We start from the raw sequence: 20,383 nt of genomic DNA, 5'->3' as shown, positions 1-20,383 counted from the left end.
TAACCTAAAACACATACTGTAACACAAATTGAGAAAACCAAGAGTACCTCAATAAAAGCCCAATGCAATATTGGAAGAAAGTGCAGACTCTATGAGGTCGATGAAAGAAGACTAAATTAGTTGGTTTACCTGGATTTTAATCACACAATGGAAAGGAAAATCTTCTAAATGAAGATTTTCTTACCTACTGTTTGCGCCAATGCCAGCAACAAATCGTTTTGTGGAATATTTGTCATTTATTTTTTTCAGAGAGCTGCCATCTTTAGCAACAACCCAAACATCGCCTCCTTTTCCTCCTTGTCCTCCCAGTCGAGGCAATCCCATTCCGCCAGAGCCACCACGTACATAGACTCTGAGGTTATCCACAAAATTACCATACTGTGACAAGAAAAACAGATACTGTATAATTAATCCTAAAGAAAAAGAATAATTAATACTTATATAAGAGAGTTAATCATGCACTAAATTAAATGTTAACCAGTTTGCAGTTGAAAATATTACTTACAATAAAGAAAATAAAGTGTGCACCCTCTTTTAAACCATAGTATATAAAACAATGAAATGAACTTACATTCATCTAATTTTCATGACATTACATACATCTAAACCTATGTGATAAAAAAAACTAATGAAAAAGTAAAATCTGTTATTTATTCAGGCAACAGAAACCATCCTTAAGAAGCTGTGCATGAAAAATGTTAAGTACATTCCATGATTCAGTAGTATCTCGAACCAGCTTTATTAAACCATACACTCTATATATAAAATACAATGTCTGTCTGTATGTACCTTATACAACTCTACACCCTTCGATCAATCTGGAACAAATTTTGTATAGTTGCTCTCTAAGATGGAATACTTTGGAACCCATAATTTTGATCCTGAAGTTCAAGTGGGATTAAAAGAGGAGGCCCCGCACAACAGAAAGAAAAAAATCAAATGGCTATTGTTTAGCTGCTGCTTTGTTAGCTTTTCTTCATAATTTCAGCACTACAAACTGTCCACCTTGAGCTAAGAGGACGAGTCAGACATGATAGCCTTCATGGTCACAACCCAGCAAGGAGTTATATATAAAAGGTATAACAGACTGAAATATTAAACACAAGGAAAAGGACAGAGTTTAAGTCAAAGGTTAACTAAATGCATCTTAAAGCTGAAAGAGCAAGATGTCTCTGTCCCATCTTAGAGAAAACTACCATTCCAGTTTTCCAAGGTTAGAATAATGTAAATGAGTAACAAACACCACTCCAGAAAGTTGGGATAAACTGATGGAAAAGCCCAAACACCTCTCCTATAAAGCAGTGCTAAGATCCATAGGACAATCGGCAAAACACCCCCCTTAACAAAGCAGGTTTAAGAATAACAGGAGAATCGACTTGAGTCAGAAATTACAGATGTACAGACGTAATTGGGGAAGATAATGAAGCCCTGCATATTAAGATGTGAGGTGATGTAATCAAGTAAAAAGTATAAAAGTATAAAAAAAAAAAGTATAAAAGACAACGAATTGTTTGATTCTTACTCGATGTAATAAACTAGAAACAGTTGAGCATGTATTATTAGGGTGCCTGGCATATAAATTACAACAAGGTCAACATTTTAAATCACTGGACAGGAGTAAATTGACATTATATCAATTACCAAGGTATAGAGATGGGTGTAAACTGATTCATAGATCCATAATCAGTTGTTTAAAAACTATAATGTTATTTGAGAGTATTTAATTGGAAATACAGGTATTTCAAGTCATAGTCTTTTTTTTTTGTTTATTCTCCTTCCTGCATCAAACTCCAGCCCAGTTGATGGCGGTAACACTTCTTAAGTTGGTTTGACAACCACCATTAAACAAAAGAAGATTCTCACTCCATGGACTGAGTCATTTGTGCATAACTCTGCCCAAATAAAGAAAGGGTCTGCATTATTGTCTGGGCTTCGTGAATGCCTTCTTTCAAAACGGAGGGAAAGTTTTGTCAATGGCAAGTACTAAATCATTTGCAGTAACTAAAGCAATGATGTAAACACCCTAAACTGAAGGTTAAATATACCTTCCCAAGGTACAGAAATATTCTTTTAGCACACAAGACTAAAAGGGTACACAGCAGTAAAACAAGTTATAATACCACACGGCACAGGAATCAGTGAAATAAAACCAGATTAGGTGTTATAATTATTCAGATTAATTAGAGATAATTAACTGGCAGCAGCATTTCAAACTAATATAACATGTTAGTATTTATGCAAATCATTATTTTACCTTTAGTGGTCACAGAATTAGTGGAATTTGTTAATTTAATAATTACACTACACACACGAAATGTTGTACATTAAGTGATCAAATACCTTTGGCAGTGAGCAAACCCTGAAAAAAGGAGACGCGGAGAACAACCACAAGAGCTTTTCTCAAGAACTGCCAACTTCACCTATAAAGAAAGCAACACTTCCTTCATTGTTCTTTCTCAATTAGTCATGCACTCCCTTTCTGATAAAAGTGTCTGGATTTGTTGGGCTTGTTGCAGGTTTTGCTCATATTTGCTGCTTAAAAAAATATAAGAGCAACATGAATGCATTTACGTATCTTTACCAGTATAATTATTTTGCACTTTACAACCCTTTCTTAAAATAGTAATACATTTTATTAAATAGTGCCTTTCCCAAGCACAGACTACTTAAAGGTAATAATCACACCAGACTTCAAAGACAGAAACAAATAGGGATTTCAGTTGATTAATTTTATTTATTAAGAACACAATTACATTTTCAGGAGAACGTGCCATTCAGCCTACCATACCTTGTCAACTCTTATTCAACTGATGCTTCAAAAATACTGCTCAATCTGAAGGTCGCAAAACTTCAATTTTTAACTATAAAACAAAAATATAAGAAATCAGGAAGCTGGCTAATTAAGGAGTGCCAGTTAAGTGCAAAAATGAGAATGTTGACATGGATGTGTGGAGTTACAATGTGGTATAGCGGGTCCACAGCTCCCGTCAAAGGGCCACTTTTAAATAAACAGTCTGGTTTCAGGGTGCAGCACAGCTGTGAAACTGCTCTGCTACGGGTAACCAACGATCTGCTTATGGCAGCAGACTCTGGACAAACCAGCATATTAATTCTGTTAGACCTCAGTGCAGCATTTGACACTGTCAGACATGACATTCTACTGTCTAGAATGGAGAACATGCTGGGTATCTCTGGCACTGCCCTCCAGTGGTTCAAGTCCTATCTGACTGATAGGCAAGAGTTTGTTAGTCTTGGTAACAGCAGATCCAGCTCGGCGCCAGTCACACAAGGAGTTCCTCAGGGCTCTGTCCTTGGCCCTCTTCTCTTCTGTATTTATATGCTCCCCCTTGGCCATATTATTCGTAGCTATGGACTGGGCTATCATTTTTATGCAGATGATACTCAACTCTACTTCAATGTTAAAAGTGGAACTTCCTCAGAGCTTTCTCAGCTCACAACCTGCCTTAGTGAAATTAAAACCTGGATGGAGCAGAACTCTTTGAAATTAAACTGCAACAAAACTGAACTCCTGCAAATTGGGACTAAAATGCAGCTTAATAAAATGAGCTCCTTCCCAGTCCATCTTGGTGGTGATCTCATCAGACCTGCCTCTACTGCAAAGAATCTTGGTGTCATTTTTGATTCCTCCCTTTCTTACTCCACTCACATAAATCACATTAAGAAACTTTCCTACTTTCACCTCCGTAACATATCCGTGTTCGCTCCTTCCTTTCCTTTTCTAATGCTGAGAAACTTGTCCATGCTTTTATCACATCCCGCATAGATTATTGTAACTCGCTGCTGGCAGGGGCCCTTCTAATCTTATATCACAGCTCCAGCTTATTCAAAACTCAGCTGCAAGAGTTCTTACTCGAACCAGCAGCAGCGAGCACATCACACCCATCCTGCTCCGTCTTCACTGGCTCCCTGTGTCTTACAGAATCGAATATAAAATCCTACTAATAACCTACAAAGCCTTAAATAACCTCGCCAAACTACATCAGTGACCTTCTCCATCACTATGTGCCTGCCCGTCCACTAAGGTCCTCTGATTCTGGCAATCTTGTTGTGCCCCACACTAATCTTCACTCCATGGGTGACAGGGCCTTCAGCTGTATAGCCCAGACTCTGGAATGACCTACCGAAATTAATCAGGTCAGCTGACTCCATGAATTCTTTAAAAAACAACTTAAAACTCATCTGTTCAGGAAGGCTTTTAGCTCTATTTGACTTCATTCCCCTTCTCTCAGTTTACCTCTCTGTCAAGATGCTCATGTAACCTGTGTGTGTGTGTGTGTGTGCAGACCATCAATTCTGTTGTCTGTTAGGCTTTCTCTGAGTTTACTGTCTTAATCTTCTTATTTATTAATTTGCTTTGTACTATGCTATATACTGTATACCCTGCCGTTCTTTCTTATGTTCTGTAAGTGCCTTGAGCATGGGAAAGGCGCTATATAAATAAAAAATGTATTATTAAACAATCACCACGCTCGCGGCTTGGTGGTTGTGTGGCTGAAGCGGTTCTCAGGGCGATTCGCGATGTGGGCGTTTATCACCTAAGTGCACAGGTGAGAGACTGTCCACATCTGTGATTGTTCCTGGGGCTGCTGATTTACCACAGCTGCCATGCCCTCTTGATAAATAGAAGCGCAAGTCGGTTAGAGGAGGAGAAAAAAAGAAAAAGAGAGAGAACGGGAAGTTGCAGGTGAAAGCAGGAAGTAGGAGGTGAAAGTCGGTGCAGGAGAGAGAGCGAGAAAGTGCAGTCTTGCATGTAGCTGAACAGAGAGCCTGGGTGTTGGGGCCGACGCCCAGGGACTTGTAATAGTGGTCGCTCCCGCAGATTTTGTTTTGAAGGGTGGGAGGAGTGACCGGAAGGTGGATGACTCTCCGCGGAAGGCAGCGGGAGTCGGTACTTGGGACGTGGTGTCCCCTGCGTGAGAGCCTTGGCCGTTAGGGAATCCCAAGTTGCTGTCTGGAGGAGTCTACCGGAGCCAGGGGTCGGTAAGGCGATCCAAACAGCTGAAGCAGGTAATTAGAAGGTCAGCTGCGAGTAGGGCGACTCCCCTGGTGCATAGCCTGGATGGGAGACGCAGGGGAGACACAAGTAAAAGACGACACCGCACTTTGTGTTTTTAAAGGATTGCTTCCTGCATTATTTTAACCTCATTGTTTTTAAGAAGACTTTTTCTATTTATTAGTTTTAACCTCCACGTGTCACATCTACTTTTATTGGATTATTTATTTAATGACTATTTTTGAATGCACTGCACTTTATATTGAACACTTTTTTTTGTTTTTAAATAAAAGGACTTGACATTTTTGCACCATTCCCTTGCTATGTTGTTGCCTCACTGCTAAGCTCATCGGTGACATTACCGACAGTGACAGGTTCAAGGGCTCCTAGACAGAAGATAGGAGCATGCAACGAACCCGCATCGTCACATACAAAAGGACAGAATAAGAAATGTGACAATCAGAGGTACAACAAAAGTGGCAGAGAGGTCTAAGAAAGTACAGGAAAGCAGGGTAAAGTGGTAAGGACATGTGATGAGGAGAGGCAATGCAGATTTGGGCAAAAGAGTGATGAGAACTGAAGTAAAGTGAAGGAGGCCAAAATGGAGGTGAATGGATAAAGTAAAAGAAGATCTGAGGGAAAAAGGTTTGACTGGTCAGGAGTTGTAAGACCAAGCTGTTTAGAGAAAGTTGATCAAGTGCATCAACCCCACACAAATGTGGGAAAAGATAAAGTGGAAGAGGCTAAGTGCAAAAGGCATTTCCAATAACTGCTAGTAAACTGGGTTTCAACCAATCTATGCAAAGCCAACGTAGGGCAGTGAGATGCTATTCAAGTATTTCTAAAGCAGGAACACTTATGGATAATCAAATTCATTTATGATAATTCATCTGGAGGAAAAGAAAGTTGTTTTTTTTTTATTAAACACATATAAAAAATTTTAAACAAGGTGTATTAAAGGCTTTCAGGAAAAATGGCATTGACTATATACAACATATACAAACACACACACACTCAATGAATATGTCTATTCAGTTTTGCCTCCAGAATTCTATTAATTCTTTAAGGCATGGATTCAACAAGTTGCTGAAAACACTCCTAAGAGATTCTGATCCGTGCCTAACTGACAGTATCACACATTTCCTATAGATTTTAGGGCTGCACATTTATGCTGTGAAACACTAATGATGTTATACTGGATTGTGACCTTGGGCCAGGAGAGGCCATTACACTAAACAGAAGGCTGGAACCAGCCTGAGAAGATTTGTGCTTTGTGACAAGGTACATACTCCTTTTGGGGATATATGGGTGAAAAATGGGTGGACTGTGGCCATAAACTACACATGCACAACAACAGTACTTTGGTACATTCCTCTCCTCCTCCTCTAGTACATAATCATACATTGTAAAGGATATTGTAGTAGGTGGAAGAAACAATCAACATTGCTGTGTGTTGCTTCAAATGCTCTCAATATACATAGATGGAAATTAAAATTGCACTGGTTATACTATATATTAAGCATACAAATGTATATGTTTAGAAATACTCAGCTTATTATAAAAGCAATCCTGTTCATTTATGTAGTACTTTACTTGAAATAAAGGCTTTGACTGCAGGTAAACAACAGCCACAGCTGTAATTGGCAAGCAAATAAATATGGAGAACTATGGTTTATGTTCTAGTGGGGTAGAAAATGTAAAAGGCAGCAGGATGTAACTCAATTAATTACTTAATTTGTACTTTATTTTTACTATTTAAGTCAAGTAAGAAATTTTTTTACAGCAATCTATTAAAACAAAAAAACAACGCAGAATTACAAAATGACCGTCACATCCTATAATAACTAACTCAGTGGAGCAGTATAGGTGACAAAGCAAACGACCAGCGACATCAGCAAAGCCTGCATGTATTGCATTTCACCTGCTAGGTACAGAAGCGATTATTGCAGAGTCGCGTCGCCTGTTGAACAGATTAAAAGACTAATGAATGTGTCCTGCAATGAACTGGCATCCCACGCTGAGCTGCCTCATACTTTGTGTCCTGTGCTACCATAACATTTGTGGGTTTTATAAGCCCTGTGAGAGAGGGGGATATTAAGATTCAGATTCCACAAGTGAAACGCGCACGCACATTCTATTTTTGTTGGTACCTGAATAAGTGAAATAGAAACGACAAAAATTGTGGTCGTTTAAGTCGATACTACCTCAAGGCAGAAGTTAAGCCACTTAAAATGAAGCGGTCTGCTTTGCATAACTAATACGAAACAAAACTGCAATGCACAGAAATCGTGCATATGTCACTGCTTTTGGTCTCCTTAGGTCAATGCCAGTCCTAAACCTCCTAACATTAGTCTATTCATTTCATAATCCGCTTGCCCTGTAGAAAGAAACATACGACCATAACTCAAACTCAACCCTTCATAACTGTGAGTTTAAAAATGCCTTATTATTACAAACGTTGTCCCCACGAGTAAATTGCCAAGTTTTAGTAGAGATACCTGTGACCTATTCCACCTTCACAAGTTTCTAAGGAAAATCAAACTTTAAGCAATATCTTAGATTCTGATCTGTTCCGAAGATTTCACTCTTAAAAAAAAAAACTGCAACGGAATTACACAAAAGGGGATCTTACAAGAAGAGGAAACTTTCAAAAATAAACATTTGTTTCGAGGCTCAATCACCTAGCACGACTGCTACAAATGTGCGAACACCTCATCCAATGTCTTTATTCCTACTAACCTTCCTTAGGAGCGATCTGCTGAAGCAAACCATGTTTCTCCAGACAAATACGTCAATCTCTAGATACAACTTATGTTATTAAAAGAAGCAAACAAACGCATCACTTCTCAAAATATTTCCATGCAGGCGCTTTACCACGCGTCTTCTTCTCAAACAGGAAGTTGACTACAAACTGAAAGCCTATTGATCAGAACGATCGTCAATCTTAACGAATAAACCAATTATCTTTCAGGATTTACGAGAGGCGGGTTTGTTCGTTTAAAGGCGCAGGTGCTACAAATCACAAAAGGTGCCACAAGCGGCAGGTTTTCGTTCCCCTCACTGGCTTAACTAGAATTCATTTCTGCTGAGAATGCAAAACACCATTTTGGTCTTCATTTTAATTTCTTCGATCAATAACTTTTAAAACGTTGAATTATTTAACACTTTAACATCTGCATTCACAACGTTTATTTGCTTCTCGTTTTGTCAATATTTATTTGTAGCATCTGTCAGACTTGAACCAGTATAAAGAATAAATAAAATATGTTCTGCTCTATATTGTAAAGCACTTAAATGATATTTTTCAGAATGTCAAGATCTGCAGTATAGAATCTAGTACCTGATTTATCCACAGCAGGATTTGGTTTCTAATTAGTAAATTTGTCTAGGAAAAAGTCTGGAGTTACTATCACCCTCCTTGACTAACACTGAGGATTTCACGAGGTAAAGTCTGAAAAGACTGATCATTTTTAAAGATAAATATGGGTGTAGTGTACATATAACTGTATACATCTTTACCAGGGTTAAAAAGGATACAAATAGTGGTTGGTTAAATGTAAATAAACATTTATTTGCATATGCTGTATTTGTAATATACTTGAAAATTATATTTTGATATACGCACTGTATCTTAACATTATTTTCAGATGCATTAGTTAATAAGCAGTGCTTAGTCATGTAGCCTGTCTTTAACAATCTATTTTGTATAATAATGAGTTTAACTGTTTTAAAGTAATACAGAACCATGTGCTTTGAGACACTCTCCTGACTACGAATCTTTCGTACTGAAACTGAAAGGTAACTTTCCTATTGGGAATGATGTTACAGAATATCAAATTAAACTTTTTTTTTTTTGGTGCCACATTAGGTTCAGCACCAGCCATGGTTTGTGCCCGCCTTGTAAGCGCTGCTACAATAGGAGGTGACATCTTTATGACCATGAATTGGATTGAGAGGCTCTGAAAATGGTCATTTGAACGATTTTAACCTGATGCGTATGAGCCACCTGAAGCATATTTCTGGGTAAGTTGGAATGTATTCTCAGTTGCTATTGATTTCTGCAGTCTTACCAGTTGAGCCCGGTTTAACTATATGTAGCACAAGTCCGACATTTAATATAATAAATGCTCCTGCCTTTATGGAGTCGTATAAATAAAATGTATTATAAACAACAGATAAATACAGTACGACTCCTCAAGGTTTCTATTAAAATATGAATACAAATAAAATTCGTAACGTGCAGTAAAACCCCACAGACCTCCAATGAAGTAGTGAAATGATAATACAACTAAAAAACAAAATCAACCTAACAATATCGTGAAAAAAAGTAAAGAAAAACGCGACCAGCCCCATTGTATCACGTACAAGTGAACATTTCGAGGCACATAAACTTCAGTTCCTTTTAACAAAACCCAGTTAGCCTTTGATCTCCACACACACTTGGCTTGAGACCATTTCTAGACCTCACAAACAACGTGATACTATTTGGGCTATCCATCCATGTTCATCAGTCCTACTTGAAGATATGGCATTTGCAGTACAATTACCAATACAATTAAGGTGGAGACCATTTTGTCACTAAACGCTTTTATCCAACTTTATTTTTGTGATATGATTCACTGTGTATTTCTGTATAGCTGAGCGAATAGAACGGTTTTTCATGGCAGCCAAGCCGTTACTAAAATTGTCAGGTGTATTTTTGGACTCTTAATACGAAGTCTAAATTGTAATAGTTTTTTTTATTGCTGTATGACTTGAGTATAAGCTTTTGGTCGCAGTAGTTGATTTCTAAAATATGAGTCACTTCTGATAAATCTGAAGTGAATGTCTGATACCATTATTATAAAAGTCAGAATTGCCTTCCTTACAAACTTGCTAGTTTTTGCAAATACTTTACAAAGTAGTGGATTCAAACCGGACAAACTGACAAGTCGTTCCCAACAAGTCTGTGTTAATTTTTCACAAAACTGTTGCTCCCGAGTGTGATTTGTGAGCAATTTTGCCTTGTAATTTTGAATTGAGTGGTCCTGACATTTATTTGTACATTTATTTGATGTGAAAAAGAGGATACATCGGTCACTTGCTGTATTTTTGGGGTATTTTAATATTTAAGCATGCCAGAGGTAGAAAGTAACGAATTATATTTATTTCCGTTACTGTAGTTACATAGATTTTGTAATAAATTGTGCTTTTTTATTTTTAAGTGCAAATACTTTGTATAAAATAGGCCTATATCTTATGCTACTCCATTACATTTTCAAAGAGAGTCATTACAAAGTGCAATTGATTGCTTATGTTTTACATGCAAAGTTTAGAAAGACAGATAAAGTAAGTTGTAGATCATGATAAGTGAGAGCGTTTTAGTCAATGGCAAAATGGCTTTACCGGCTGTACAATGGCAAATGGCAGTGTCAGCGAGTACATCTCTGGGTATATCGCATAGCAGCCCACAAAGTACTGGACAATTGACCAACACCTATAGAGCGCGCTGTTAAGAGAGTCTGCCTTAAATCTTCTGTGCCGCGGTTTAGTTCCCTGAAGGTTGAGAATCCTGAACAATCCCAACGATCGAGCAGGCGCCAAGTGTTCAGTATACAGTAGGCCTACTGTAGTTGCAATAGCGGCAGCCCTCATAATACGGTAAAGAGTGCGCATCACTGGCCTAAAGGAGCAGAGCCTTTCGGTCTCAAGGACATAAAACAAAGAAGTTTTATTATGCATGTGGATTCTACGTCTTGAAAACTGTGGAGTTTTATGCATACATGAACTGCTCTTCAAACTTACGAAACACACATAGAAAGATGTTTTCTTTTTTTAAATCTAGCAGGGTGTTCAACGTGTAAAACAGAAGCAGACTTGTAGGTGCAGAAGTAAAGGCGGGATCTGTTATTCGTAGTAATGATAATGATGTAAAAAAGACGAGATCGCCCGCTACAGTTTTTGAAAAGGAAGGTCGTTCAATGGTCCTACAATGAAAAGGTCAAAAACTACTTTGGTTCCACTTTACTTCATCAACATTTACCAAGGGATTCTATCTAACAGGTGCTATGCACTGCAAAAAATAACTTGATAAAGCAGTCAACAGCTTAAATGCTGGAACAGTAGAGTTTAAGATCAGTAAGAAACAAGCACTGCACATTGATTAGTCTTGGGTTAATTCTTATAATTACTTTTCATTTATTGGGGATGAACAGTTAGTACAGTACATTAAAAAAAACTGCCATAACAATTTAAAGCTAAAACAGTTGCACAATCAAAGGTCAAATGTTTTTAAAAAGAAAAATGCATATTTTTAAGTGGTTCCCAGTACTTTTGTATTTGAAGGAGTGTGGCACAACCACAAGTTTTTAAAATTTGCTTCTATGCACTTGGTGCTGTGCTGATTCTACTTGCCTAATGACCACATAATTACAAAGGCTTTTGATATTTAAATGTAAAGCTGGTTTAATTTCTTTTGTCTCCTACCAAAAACTTTATTTACAAAACTGTAAGATTTTCTTTCCACTGAAACCTCTGCTGTCTCAAATGATGGTCTGCAATTGATAACTGTGGACTGCATGATTCACTTTTTGCATATTAAGGATATTTATGATTAGTTGCTTACTACACCTTTGCTAGGAATACACATAATTGGAGCTTAAAATTTAATTGCCACACACAGAACACTGCCTAGTTGTTAGTGTGTGTGTATACTGTATATTTCATTGGCACTTTCCCACTGCATGAACTTTTTTCATGAACCAGGGACTTCTTAGAAACTCTGTAACGTTTGTAGCATTCCCACCACACGTGTTTGGGCCTTTTGTAGTTCCTGGTAGTTAATTTCTGTTACTTTTTGTTCAACTAGGGACATTAAAGATGGGGCTCAAGTAATGCATAAGCACTGACACCATCTTACAAATCTGTTGGTAGTTTGTAGGGTTATACAAAGATGTCACACTGCACCGCAAACCGCTATAATAAACCAGTAATCTCCCATGTGAAGTCATGATGGGTTTGAAGAAGTAAGGTGCTTCAGTGTTGTCACCCTGCAAGGCCAGGATGGTGGTTGTAAAACAATTAGCTAAAATCCAGAATGCTGACATCCTGCAGCTCTAGCCTTGTATTTATGTGAAATATTACCATTCATATTCTAAAATTAAAGATGGTGTTATAATGTGAAATTTAGGTTTGTAAGTGACTGTTGGCTGTAGGCAGTCTGCCATATCTTGGACTTGGGCAAAGTGTCCCTCAATCCAAAGGCTTTTGAGAAGAAATTTGACACCAAAGCAAAAATTATAACCTAAGTGTCTCAGCAATGGGTTCCCCAGGATTAACCGTTTTGCTTCTGTTTATCAATCTTAAGTGAAAACTTGTACATTTTCCAGAACTGTTTGACCACTGCTTTTCTAAATTGTATTGTGAAACTGTCTCTGACTGTGACTGATTCTAAAATAAGTCCCAATTTCTAATTGACTGAATGCACTTCTGAACACATTTAAACTTTCATTAATAAAGGGTTTGGTTCATTTCACTGGGGAACAGCTTTTAAGTTGTAAAGGACCTGTGTAGCTAAATTTTTTGCCACTGTGTTTTACTAATTTAGGAAAATTTAAGATCATATCTAAATATGGAAAACACTATTGTGTTTATAGGATTTCAAAAAAATGCTTATCTTTGATAAATCAGTCATTTTGATTTTCCTCCATTGGCTAATTTAAAATATTTATATGGAGTGTAAAGGATAGTCCATTTAAAGTTTGTTATAATAGAAAGTGATATGGCAGGATAAGGGCCCTTTTAATTTCAGAGTGAGAAGAAAAGCTGCATGGGCATTGAGGAGGCAAATCTAACTAGTCAAAGTTTTGCATTCCCTAAAACAATGTGGTCTAACATTAAAATGACAATAAACTGGATTATAAAGAAATGGTTATTAAGAATACGGAATATGAATGCAAAACATAGCTTGAAGCTCCAGATGCTTTTAAAAAAAGTATTTAACTGAATGTGAATTAGAGGATAATTAGTGAAGACCCGGTAAACAACAATGGTGACAGATGCTGGTAGTTTTGAATGTATGATCTAAGACCTAACTGAGCAGTGCTCTCAATCTTACAGTCCTCAGAATGTCATAGTGGACGTGTATTTTCGAATGCATGAAATGCCTTGTCTTTCAGCCTTTAAAATGTGGGTAAATTTCTTGACATAAATGCAGGCAGTACCTGCACCACGCTCAATTCTGGTCTAGTCAGAACAAGGTGTTAGAAATTTAAAATAAGCTTTCTGCTGCTTTGCTCCAAGGAAATTCCAAGGTTACATTGGCTGTAAGACATTACAAAGAAGTGTCTTCAGGCGACTGTAAAGCATCTGTAGGCTGAGCTGTTCTGGTGATAAGGGAAAACATTTTTTATAGCTTTGGAATATAATTTTGAAAATAATTAAATTTTTTCTGTGGTCCTGATGGACGGATGAACAGTAATTTGGCAAGAACAACAGACTTTGAAAGAATGTATATGTAACATGTATGTGATAAAGCACAATCCCACACTTTCAAATTGTTAGCAACATTGATTTTAGCCAGGTCTAAGTTATTAAATTTATTTGCAGCCTACTCCTTTGATGGCAGTACTTTAATTGCCTGCCTTATTGAAGAGATCCGTCCACCCATTTTTCAATCCTTCTTATCCAAAGTAAGGTCAAGAGGGCAATGAAGACTATCCCAGTACTTGTAGGGTCCATGGAAGTATCAATCTGTTGACAGGGCACTCGACAGGGTGAGCACATGCACACACACATTCATTATATATATTGTTGGTGTGCCAATCTGCAAATCTTTGGATTGTGGAAAGAAACAAAACGAAAAGAGAAGACATACAAACTCCACACAGGGAGCGCACAGAACACAAACCCGAGTGGCTCTTTGTCACCAAGCCACCTTATCAGAGAGAATGTGTGCAAATGCATTCCTAGGCTATAAGCCGAGTACCACCTCATTTCATTGTACCAGTAACTTACTCTGATATCCTAGAGAGCAATAAGGTCTCCCATTAGACCGGTAACTGCACATTTTATATGCTTGGGTGTTCTCAAGCCCCAACACCCCCACCCACATTTTGTCCAGCTGATGCCCATCTTGTAAATAAAAATATATCTAACACAGCATTTCAACCCTGGTCACAAGTTTAACTACCTGATGTTGAAAGATTTCAGTTGAGTTCTAAATGTGGAGATCAGTGCTCTTTGCTACCAGAGTTTGATCTGCATTTGAGCATGATAGGCTTTACTAAAATTCAAAGTGCCTGTCTAGTGTGCCAATAGATGATGGAAAACTTTCAGAGAAAGGAGCCTAGATCCTTCACTTTACAGAAATATGTATTATTTACATTGTCGCATGTGTGCAGCTGGGGACTGCGTTCTTGGTACTAATGAGGTAAATGATACTACTCTGGGGCGAGAGGTGTGCTGGCACTATCTTCTCTTTCACTCTTTCATAGCTCCAAGAAGACACCCAAGGAAAATGCCTACCCAGCACGCAATGACATGAGATGACTTTGCTCCTTCTGGCCTAGACACCAAAAATCAGGCAGTCCCTGGGAAATCATGTGTCATTTTGACCAAGCAATCACATGGACAGAGCTTGCATTGGTGCTACACATTCATACTTTGAAAGGGTGTTTGAAGTCTGCTTTCTTTTGGTTCTGAGAACACATTTTTTTGATGTTTTCTTGTGCTGATTTAAATGGAGTAGCCTAGCTTGTACCCCAATAATTCTTCTCATGTCTCTCTTGGTCTGTTCACCTGGTCCCAAAAGTGGTGTAGTCTACAGGATGATCGACCCAACAGACCTCATCCAGCTGGTCTAGTAGCTCATCAAGCAGGTCGGCCAACTGCAATTACAAGTAGCTGTGCAAGAAACTGAACTAGTTGAGGGTCTGTGGGAGGCTGGAGAAGCACAGAGTGTGGTAGGATCTCAGGGCCCAGCGTAGTGCATCCAAAGGATGGCATTGGGACTTTATATACAAGAGGACCATAGCCTCATTGGCTCCATCAGGAGTGGGCACAGATCCTGGCCCCGAGTGGCCAACCCAAGCCTGGGCTTTTGACATCTGGCGGAAACTGGCTCACTGGCTGTGCCCTGGGGAGAACACCGTGGTGCATGTGGTAGAGATGGTGGAATGTGACTTTCTGGTCCATGTGCTCCCCAAACCTTTGTTCCATCCAGTCTAGGGCAGATATGGAAAGCCAGGTGGAGACCACCAAGCTCCACCAGGCTGCTCTTCACTCCATGTGACCAGAGGAAAGAAGACTTTCTCGAGCAGCCCAAGGAGAAGAGCCTGATTATCATCCTTCCTATAATGATAAAAGTGTGGCATACTGTGGCTCCAGGGGCCAAGTTGTCCCCACTTGGATGAAATGATGGAGTGTGTGTTTACACAAGAAGAAAGATACTGTTATATGGCCGTGTCTCACCCTCTTCATATTTCCTTTTCAGCGCAGAAAAGCTGAATATACAGGTATATCTCATTCAGGCTCTATGATTCTGGCAGCAATATCTTTATTGCTGCTCACTGTTATGTCACAACACTATGATGGAAGAAGGGCCCGTAATACATGTATTCATGGAGTCTCGTGGGAATACCCCATTATGTTGTGTAAGGCTTGCAGACCTCAGAATTAATATGGTGGTATTGCTACGTCTGTCCTACAGCATGATACTGGGCGGGGACTGGTTGTAGAACAAAAGTAACAAGGACTCGTTTCAGTTTGTACACACTTGGGAGAGTGTACGAAAGGTGGTTCTCCAACATGCAAAAGAGCAGGTAAGGACATGGCTACCAATGAGACAAGGCTGACTTTTGAACAGTGGACATTGTCATGCCTGTCATTCCTGGTATTCCTGTGAGACTTGTGACAGGTGTCTGGTCACGCTTACAGGTAATCTAACTTAGACACCATTCAAATATCCGACTACACCACCCAGTTTTATTAAGAGGCTAGGAACTCCTGAAATTTACCAATAATAGCACACAGGTTTCTTTAAATTGGGCGGTGAGTAAACACATAATGAAAGACAACAGTAATTTCAGGAAAACCAACAGTAACTTCTATTACACAAGGCAATAATAAGTACATTAAAAAGATAAATGAACATAAACAAAATCTAACAATATCAGGTTCAAAATTCCCTTTTTTAAAAAAAGGCAAGCACACAGTCCACACTTTAAAAGTCTGTGAAAAACAAGAATTGGAGGATACAACCTTTAGTGGTGCAGAGTCCAGTTTGCGCACTGTGTTACCCCAACACTTAGTCGTTCAACTGTCCACAGATGCACTCTTTTCACCGGACACTCGTTTTCCAACAGAAATTGTGTCAAATTGTTGAATCCCTGTCAGCGTCTCTTCGTCATTCCCTTTTTTTCCACTCTGGGCTCCTTGTGTTGCTGTGACCTAGGCACACCTTATTTCTTGTCTGCCAGCTTTGCTCGGTCCTTTCATGCGGCTTCCCTCTCTCGCTGGACCCACAACTGGCGTCTCCTTGTGGAGCTGTCTCTTCCTCCCTGGAAGTAAGTGTTGCCGTCCTTGTGCCTCACGTCATGCCAGCCAGGTACCCTCGTCTGCCTACGAGCCTCTGTGCTCTGTCCGAGTGTCTTGGCAGCGTTCTCAGTGGACCGTCCCTCCTCTTTGCCTTCTCCTGGCCAGAGCTTAAATCTCCTTAAGTCCCTGCAATTATCACTTCTGGACAATCAGATTAAACAATGGCACATCTAAATTTCCTGGGTTTAACAAATAATGAAAACATAAGTTAACAAAATGCATTGTTACGAACCATTAATGAGTACAGATCTGCTGTTTAGAAACCAATATTATCAAATATGTTAATTTCCAAGTCAGGTAAATACAGACATCCTCCAAGGAAGGAGCAGTTCTGTTACCACAACTCTGTATTCTTTGTAAAATCAACCAGCCAAAAACATCAAAGTGGTGACTCGTTTGCAAGACAGTAAATACAGATATCCTGTAGACAGCCATTACTATAATCAGTTACAGGATAACCAAGGAAATTTGCCTTTAACTTCTCACCTCAGTCCAAACATCCATCCATCCCACTGTATCCGAACACAGGTTCACAGGGGTCTGCTGGAGCCAATACCAGCCAACACAGGGCACATGGCAGTAACCAATCCCAGGCAGGGTGCCATCCCACCGCAGGACACACACAAACACACCAAGCACACACTAGGGCCAATTTAGATACGCCAATCCACCTAACCTGCATGTCCTTGGACTGTGGGAGGAAACCGGAGCGCCCGGAGCAAACCCACGCAGACACGGGGAGAACATGCAAACTCCACGCAGGGAGGACTCGGGAAGCTAACCCGGGTCTCCTAACTGCGAGGCAGCAGTGCTACCACTGCGCCACCGTGCTGCCTCAGTCCAAACAATGGGTTCCTATTGTCTGTTCATATGCCGGGCTTTAAATGTAATATTTGCATGTTTCTTTTCCTAAGAGAGAAATGGAATGACCCAGTGTACAAAAATGTCCCCCTCTGACACACTCCCATCTGAGATAGGAGGATCTTCTGCTGTGCAATTGCAGTTTCACTTCCTGCCTTCTCTTTTTGGTGAGAGCAGTGGAACAATGACTCACTGAAGTTTACCAGGAATGTTGTAAGCTCTGTTGGACTGCAAACTGCCAATTCTATGCCCCCTGGGGCCACATGTCATGCTGATTATTAACTTTTTTTATATCGGGTGGAGGAGTACAAAGGCGAAAAGCCGAACCCACTCCTAGTTCCATGGCCTTATTGCAGTGAGATCTATGATCTGGCTCATGCCCACCTTTTGGGAGCTCACCTGGCCACTGAAAAAATCTCTCAAAAGAATCCTGGCTAGATTTTATTAACTTGGCATACATGAAGAGGTGTGCTGCTTTGGCAGGTCTTGTCCACAGTGTCATTTAAATCAAATATGCTGGCGAGACTGCACACCTTTTCTTTCTTTACCTTTGATTGAGATTCCGTTTGAGTGAATTGGCATTGACATAGTCAGCTCACTCAAACCTCGGCACGGGGCCCATAAATACTTATTAGTTATTGTGCATTACGCCAGCCAATACCCTGAGTCTACCCACATACAGCAGTGTTCCAAAGTTTGAAGCCACTCAGGATTGGCCCGGGCCCCTGACCAAAAGTCAAGTACAGGCCTTCCTGGTTCTAGTCAGGTACTATCAAAGTTTTGCACCTCACTTTTTGGAAAGGGTTGCACCTTTGAAAGAAGTGATGGAGTCCCCAAAACAGAGGAAGCATTCAGTGACCTAAAAACAGCCTTTATTTCTTGCTCCTCTTCTAATTCACCTTAAGATTACTCTGCCTTTTCATCTCCAGACCAATGCTTTGGACACTGTCCTGGCTGCCATGTTGAACCAGGTTGTCAACATAGTCCAGTAGTTCTCAACCTGTGGGGCGGGCCCCCCTAGGGGGGCACGAAGTAACAAAAAGGGGGGCACGAAGATGTGAAAAAAAGAAAATAAGAATCGAAAATATGAAAAATACATCTATTGAAACCAAAACAAATTAACTTAAACTACATTCTGATACTAGAAAAATAAATATAGAGTTAGATAAATGTCAATAAAAGTTAAGTAGGTATAATAAAATATGCATCTATAATATATCATTAATTAAAAAAGAACAATTTGGTGTTAGTGGGCTCCTTTCAAAAAAACATTAGGGGGGCGCGATTAAAACTATTATGAAAGCTCTTGTCCCAAATATTTAAAGGTCGAGAAACGCTGACATAGTCTAATGCTCCATGCACCCCAGCTGGAAACTGTTGGACTGGGAAACTGAGTACACTGCAATTGAGTGAGAGGCCTTGGCCATTAAATGGGCGGACACCCTACTCCACTATTACCTGGGGGGAGTTTTGTTGTAGTCACTGACAACTCACTTTTATAGAGACTGAGTTCCCACAGGGACTCCAACTCCCAGGTGATGTGCTGGTTTTTGAGCCTACAAGTTTGTCAATCAAAATAGATGAAGGGCACTCCATGCCAATGCTCTTTCATGTCCAGAACCTCTCTGCAAGTTCCACACACTGAGTGGGGGGATGGGGAGTGGCACCCACATCATGCATGCACACCTGGGGCCTCATGTATAAACGGTGCGTACGCACAGAAATGTTGCGTAAGAACTTTTCCATGTTCAAATCGCGATGTATAAAACCTACACTTGGCGTAAAGCCACGCACTTTTCCACGGTACCTCATACCTTGTCGTACGCAAGTTCTCCACTCACTTTTGCAGACTGGCAGCACCCAGCATCAAAGCAGTGCTACTGTTCCTGTGTGGTTACTCCTTATTTTCCTGACGCGGCTTTATAAATACACTGAAACTAACCACATATTGTTTATTAGTGTAATGCATCTGATTGTAATTAACCTGTAACAATATAATGATCCAGGGATTAGCCATAGTATTCCAAATACCATAACTGCTTTAGCATTGTTACTTATACTGCACTTTCTTCTTCTTCTGCTTTCAGGTCCTCCCGTTAGGAGTTGCCACAGCGGATCATCTTTTTCCATATTACTCTCACTGCACCACTCAGAGTATTTATATCACTGTATCTGAGTGGGGAATCACAGCAGCAGCTGATCGGAAAGAGAATTATCGGTATACAGCTTCAAGAACATGCTGCCTCAGCCACAGCAAAACGTTTCAAAGCCTTTCCTGTACGGACCTCGCGGTTCAGAAACAGTTTCATCCCAAGAACTATAAACGCACTCAATCAATTGCTCCTTGTAGAACTGTTTGTACTTATAAGTACAATCACCTCACTGTAAACTTGCACTACAGTTATAATATCGCACAACCTGAGCCACTTTATAAAGTGCGTATTTACATATGATGACAATATCATTTTTAAGATGAAATGCAGCAAAATATGTTTATTATATTATACAGATAAAACTTTAACTTCATTTAAATAATCTATATTCTTCACTGGGATTGTCGCGAAGGATAGAATAATTAAACATGTACTACGAAGATATTTCAATGTTCCTTAAACGTTTTGAAGAATCGGCGCTCTAAGCTTAAAGATGGCTTAACGTCTATTACAGAGCTGATTGTGTGGCAATCGGTTACTTGGAGAAAGAAAAGCAAGGACTGCAGGGGCGGCTACGCCAATATATATTGAATATAAAACAGAAAGAGAAAATAACAACACAGCTAAAAACGCAGTGGCAAATTTCGGCAAAAGTTAAATGCTTGTGTCATGAGCACGAGGCGGCTATGCAGTGTCCGCAACGGACGTGGCCATCCACCGTGCATAAGATGCCATATTGACATTGGCAGGCGAAGGAGCCACCGATTCTTCCTTGCCCAGG

At 39.6% G+C, this 20,383-nt stretch overlaps 1 protein-coding gene and 1 long non-coding RNA gene across 2 annotated transcripts in view; one reads left to right on the top strand and one right to left on the bottom strand.

Moving 5' to 3' along the window:
* Positions 1-7,896, bottom strand: part of gtpbp10 (GTP-binding protein 10 (putative)) — a 51,744-nt gene extending 43,848 nt beyond the window's left edge. Inside the window, exons 1-2 of the mRNA XM_039737278.1 lie at positions 7,754-7,896; positions 185-378 (exon numbers count right to left, since the gene is read on the bottom strand). Coding sequence (XP_039593212.1) covers positions 185-378; positions 7,754-7,786 — 227 coding nt within the window. The 5' untranslated portion in view covers positions 7,787-7,896. The remainder of the gene's footprint in view (positions 1-184; positions 379-7,753) is intronic.
* On the top strand, positions 4,697-19,577 carry LOC120515909. The gene is made up of 3 exons (XR_005630730.1): positions 4,697-5,028; positions 8,883-9,037; positions 19,537-19,577. It is a non-coding gene; the product is annotated as an uncharacterized LOC120515909 (long non-coding RNA).
* The last annotated feature ends 806 nt before the right edge of the window (positions 19,578-20,383 follow it).

The sequence above is a fragment of the Polypterus senegalus genome, chromosome 15 (assembly GCF_016835505.1).
Source record: "Polypterus senegalus isolate Bchr_013 chromosome 15, ASM1683550v1, whole genome shotgun sequence".
Lineage (NCBI taxonomy): Eukaryota > Metazoa > Chordata > Cladistia > Polypteriformes > Polypteridae > Polypterus > Polypterus senegalus.
Note: the sequence above shows the minus strand (reverse complement) of the source record. Positions and strands in the feature narration are given on the sequence as shown.